The following is a 4,594-nucleotide window of genomic DNA, read 5'->3' as shown; positions in this document are numbered from 1 at the left end:
TTTGACCAAATTTCAAGGGAATTAAAATGTTGGAACTCGGGAATTTCACACTTTGTTTCTGCTTTGGCATGGGCCATGGCTCAAAAAACATGTGAAGATGAAGAACTATATGCTACTCTGTTGATCCAATCACCATTATTGATCAACTATATAGTATTAGAGCACCTTAATAAAACACAACCGCAGAGATTTGTCAAAAAAGACTTGAATATATAGGGATGAGAAATGAGATGAACAAACAAGTGGAAAAGATATCAGCCAATTATTGATAACATACCAGAAAATTGATTCTTTACATGGAAAATTGTATAATCACCAGGCAATCAGGCATAGCCATACACCCAAAGATAAAATAAGAGGATGAAATTATAAAATCTCGTAATGTTACAAAAACACATACAACTTTAATCAAAATGGCTATGCTCTGAACATTGAAATAAAAGATCAAAAAGACAGTTCAGTGCATAAGCATCCCGCATTAAGCAAGGTCTAAGGAAGGGGCGTGCCTAAAGGTGTAATTTAGATAGCATAACCAAATAAATGCAACAGTGGTTGATTCCAATGTTTGAACCCGTGACTTTGAAGTCACGCGGAGACAACTTAACGTTCCACCAAGGTTCCCTTTCGCTTTGAACATTGAAATAAAAACATAAAAAATGGCAGCCTGGTGCACAAGTATCCCGCATTAATACAAGATCCAAAGAAGGACCGCATACGAAGGGTATATAATATAGGCAGCCTAACCTATAACAATTAAAATCAACTAGTCATTCGATGGCAAGAGAGGGTTCTCTCCATCCTTGACATGCATGGAGTTGAAATTCTTGGTAGAATCCCAAACCAGATTATTGGTGGAGCCTAACAAGATAGAGGATTGAATTTCTTGCAATAAGACTTGTGCACCCATCATTCTTACTACATTGACTAATGAATTCTTCAATGTGCGTTGTTCTTATGAGAGAACAAACAAAAATTTGAGACTTTGGCTGAATCCTTGTCATTGGCTATCTCCCATCAATATATGTTTCCTACCTCTTGCCTGGCATTCTTAACAGTGTACTTCAACAGTAGCAATGTTGGATGTGTTGTTAGTATGTTATTTCCATTAGTTTCATGTACCACTATTCTTAATATTGTTGTGAAAATATACCTGAAAAAATAAATAAAACACAATTTGAGTGTGCAAATTTGCACTACCCTTAGGATTATTGCAATGCAGTGGATATCCCCTAGAATATAACAAACTCCTCTAGTGTGACAAAGCCTTCAAGAACTAGTGAAGAGTTATCAAATATTCAATCCAAGGAAATAAGAAAATATAATTTGAAAAAAAGAAAAGAAAAGAAAAAAGAGAGATACAAAAATATGAAGAAAAGAAGCCTATGTATGCATTAATCGTCATTTATTGGAGCAAAATATAATTATATAGCCAGTCCTTTTCTTTTCCTGTTTGAAAAACAATGTGAAGAGATCAAAGGAAGAGACGTAATGGCAGAAAATCTCATTGCTAAGTATCATGCATTTATAGTATTTATTTTGTAATCTAAACATGGGATAAGTTTAGCTAACATTAATGGATTTCCTTAGGCAAAATAGTAGACATTGCAGTTTTGTAACTAAATCTGATGGTATTGAAATTTAAAGCATCACCAAGGAGTCAAACAAATAGCAAACCAGAGGAAGATATTAAACACAAATACTAAAATATTAGTAAATTCCAAAAATAAATCTGCCCACATTTGAACCTTTTGAATCTATGCGAGGATGGCCTATCCTCTTTTGTACATCCTATCCTATTCTAATAACATTTTTCCAGGGAAAAAAGAAAAAGAAAACTCCTAATAATATAATAACATATCTCGTTATGTTAACTTTAACTGTGGAAAGTTCTTAACTAATACCTTGGTATTTGACATTTCATCAACTAACATCAGCATATGGGGGAAAAAAAAAAAAAAGCAAACAGAATTAAGTGATCGAAAATGAGGGGAATATTTAAAAAATATTACCACAGTTCAGTATCAGTTAAATAGCTAGATCTCTTTCAGTTCAATTGTACGCCTCCTTTTAGATCTGGAACGGCAACCAAAACGCCATAGAAATACCATAAAAGCAAGCAGAACCACTTGTAGAATAATTGCTAACCTCAAACCTATGCCATCAATATCAAGTTTCAATTCATATTCACCTATGAATTTTAAAACACATGAGCACATTATTGGATACGATCTTACTCAAAAGATTATGAACCAAGTCCTCCAACTTCACTTCATCTTTGGTCACTTTTCCAGCAAAAGAGGCCTGCTGACTCAGTTTTGAATTGTAATTGCCAATTTCGGCATTCCCACCCATTACACAAGTGTTGAGGCACCGAATGTGTCCATCATATTCATCACTCCCATCACAACAATCTGCAGTAATATTGAATCAAACTTGGATATAAATTTGAAAGCCAAGCAAAACGGCTAAAAACATAGAGCCCACAAAAGGGTATAGAATTTGAAGATACTAATGACTTTATGACCTTAAAATCTTATAATTTAAGAAATAATGCAACGAAGGCAATCAAAAGTTTATTTATTTGTTTAGGCTTATCTGTTCCATCTCCAAATTGTATAGTTGAAAGCGAGGAGATTAAGAAAACATTTCAAACAATTCATTGTTAAAGGGAGACACTGGTTATCGAATTCCTTTCACTTGGCAAAATGCCAAAGACGTGTGCGAATCGATATAATAAATAGACTTGAAAGAGCAACTTAGAGAGATAAACATGAAAAAGAAATACACAGTCCAGAAGGCAGAAGAAATTGCTTACCACAGAAAAGATCATTAACATGAGAAGAGAATATAAATTGTGGCTTGCTTCCCAGGTTTCTGCAATAAAATTTTCCAGCTGAGCAAGCTGAAGTTCCTGCAGTTAAATGCATAACAACCTCCAAACAAGTTACAAATAAATTATTAGAAAAAAAGCACCTCATGAGTTTGGCATAGAGGTGCATCTGCTAGCATATCTCTATATGAGTATTCATAAATCAAACAGTAAGAAAATTGTGACACTAACAGCCAAAAGAAGTACATACATTGTATCCACATTGTGCAAAAGATCAAAGAGTAAATATTTTAGTGCAAACAAGGAATTCCTTGTCAAATTTTCCATGTGTTCCAAATAATACAGGCCGTTTCCTTTCTTTTTTGAAAAGAAAAGTATACAATAGAAGTATATAATTTAAATCGACTATGCTACATGTACACCAAAATCAGCCACCAAAGTAAGTCACAAGTATAAAATACATGTTGGAATACAAATACACTATTAAAACATACATGTATTTATACACTAGCACCAAAATCAGCCACCAAAATCAGGCATCAGTATAAAATTCATGTTGGAATACAAACACACATTGAAAATAAATTAAACCACACATATATTTATCCACAAATACATTGGTGGCTGCTTTTAGTGGCTGGTTTTTTATATACGAATAGCATTTTTTATTTTAAATTTATATATACATATCCTGCAACTAAGAAAGGCCAACAAATAAGGAATAACAGAAATCATAAATTTTATCATCTGCCACACCTGGTTCATCAGTGCCATCAGGGCAATCGCAGAAATTGTCATTGAGACGATCTTTGGGGAAGGATTTTGATCCATCCTTGCACTTGATTACCTCAGAGCTGTAATATTTCTCATCTACACCACCAAAAGAAAAAAGCAATTTAAGTCTCAAAAAAAGAAAGGAAAGAAATTTGCAAAGAAGTCCAAAATGGGTCTTCAAACTTTGAGTTGGGTTGCACACCCAATTGAGAAAGTTTCAAACTTTAATGTGTTGGAAGCAAATTGCATGTCGGAGGCGGTACCTAGAGGGTGAACACCGAGGAGAGAAGGGTGGGAAAGAGAACATGCGGCAGAAGCTAGGAGGAGAAAACATCGGAGGAGGAAGAAATGCGATTCCATGTTGGTTACGTTGTAGTGTTTTGAGAATTGAGAGAGAAGAAATGAATGAAGAACCCACCTCCACAGTTCCACTTCAGTCTAGCTTCAGTTGACTTGGACTTCCACTTCGATTTGGTTAGGTTGGGTTAGGCCCCAATTCGCCTTTCCTTTCCTTTTTCTTTATTCTATAATTCTTTTTTTTTTTTTTTTTGTCATAATAATCTATAATTCTGTAATATAGTGCTATGGACATGGACTAAACAACCAAGTCACCAACTGCCAATAGACCTGGGTCAACTAATTGATCGATTGACTCGGACCCTCTAAAGTCTTTTTTTTTTTTTTTTTTGTTGGTCAGATAGATTACACAGCCTCTATTCCTAGACATTAGATATGTATTATACATCTACACAATACATTCAGTACATAAATTTATTTAACGGTTCATTTTTTTTTTATAGGACTTAAATCCGAATACAGCTTTTTATGAGGCAACAAATTCTGTCACTAGCTCCAAGCATTTATTGATAACGTATTATATTTTTTTATCTTTTAATTTGATAATTTTTTTTATTTTTATTACAAGAACATTAAATGTTATTAGATTTTTTATTTCATAATAAAATTAAACATTGACATACAGTGCATTTA

At 33.7% G+C, this 4,594-nt stretch overlaps 1 protein-coding gene across 2 annotated transcripts; it reads right to left on the bottom strand.

The window, feature by feature from the left end:
• Positions 1 to 252: 252 nt before the first annotated feature.
• Positions 253 to 4,182, bottom strand: LOC107629795 (glucosidase 2 subunit beta). Of its 2 annotated transcripts, none has more exons than XM_016332683.3 (6): positions 3,868 to 4,182; positions 3,587 to 3,700; positions 2,816 to 2,911; positions 2,235 to 2,411; positions 2,010 to 2,152; positions 253 to 1,150 (listed from the first exon to the last, which is right to left on the bottom strand). In XM_016332683.3, the coding sequence occupies exons 1-5, from the start codon at positions 3,962 to 3,964 to the stop codon at positions 2,034 to 2,036; spliced, it is 603 nt and encodes a 200-aa protein (XP_016188169.2). In that variant the 5' UTR covers positions 3,965 to 4,182; the 3' UTR covers positions 253 to 1,150; positions 2,010 to 2,033. The 2 variants fall into 2 exon arrangements, with proteins under 2 accessions (XP_016188169.2, XP_088366279.1); XM_088510153.1 differs by having other exon boundaries at positions 2,013 to 2,152.
• Positions 4,183 to 4,594: the final 412 nt, after the last annotated feature.

Source organism: Arachis ipaensis, chromosome B3 (genome assembly GCF_059453495.1).
Source record: "Arachis ipaensis isolate K30076 ecotype BB chromosome B3, ASM5945349v1, whole genome shotgun sequence".
NCBI classification, from domain to species: Eukaryota; Viridiplantae; Streptophyta; class Magnoliopsida; order Fabales; family Fabaceae; genus Arachis; species Arachis ipaensis.
Note: the sequence above shows the minus strand (reverse complement) of the source record. Positions and strands in the feature narration are given on the sequence as shown.

Excerpts from the sequence above, each read along its gene's own strand:
- LOC107629795 (XM_016332683.3), bottom strand. The coding sequence starts at position 3,964 with ATGGAATCGCATTTCTTCCTCCTCCGATGTTTTCTCCTCCTAGCTTCT. Across the intron at positions 3,701-3,867 it reads CCTCGGTGTTCACCCTCTAG|ATGAGAAATATTACAGCTCT; the intron begins GTACCGCCTCCG and ends TTGGTGGTGTAG. Across the intron at positions 2,153-2,234 it reads CTTGGTTCATAATCTTTTGA|GTTTGAGGTTAGCAATTATT; the intron begins GTAAGATCGTAT and ends TTGATGGCATAG.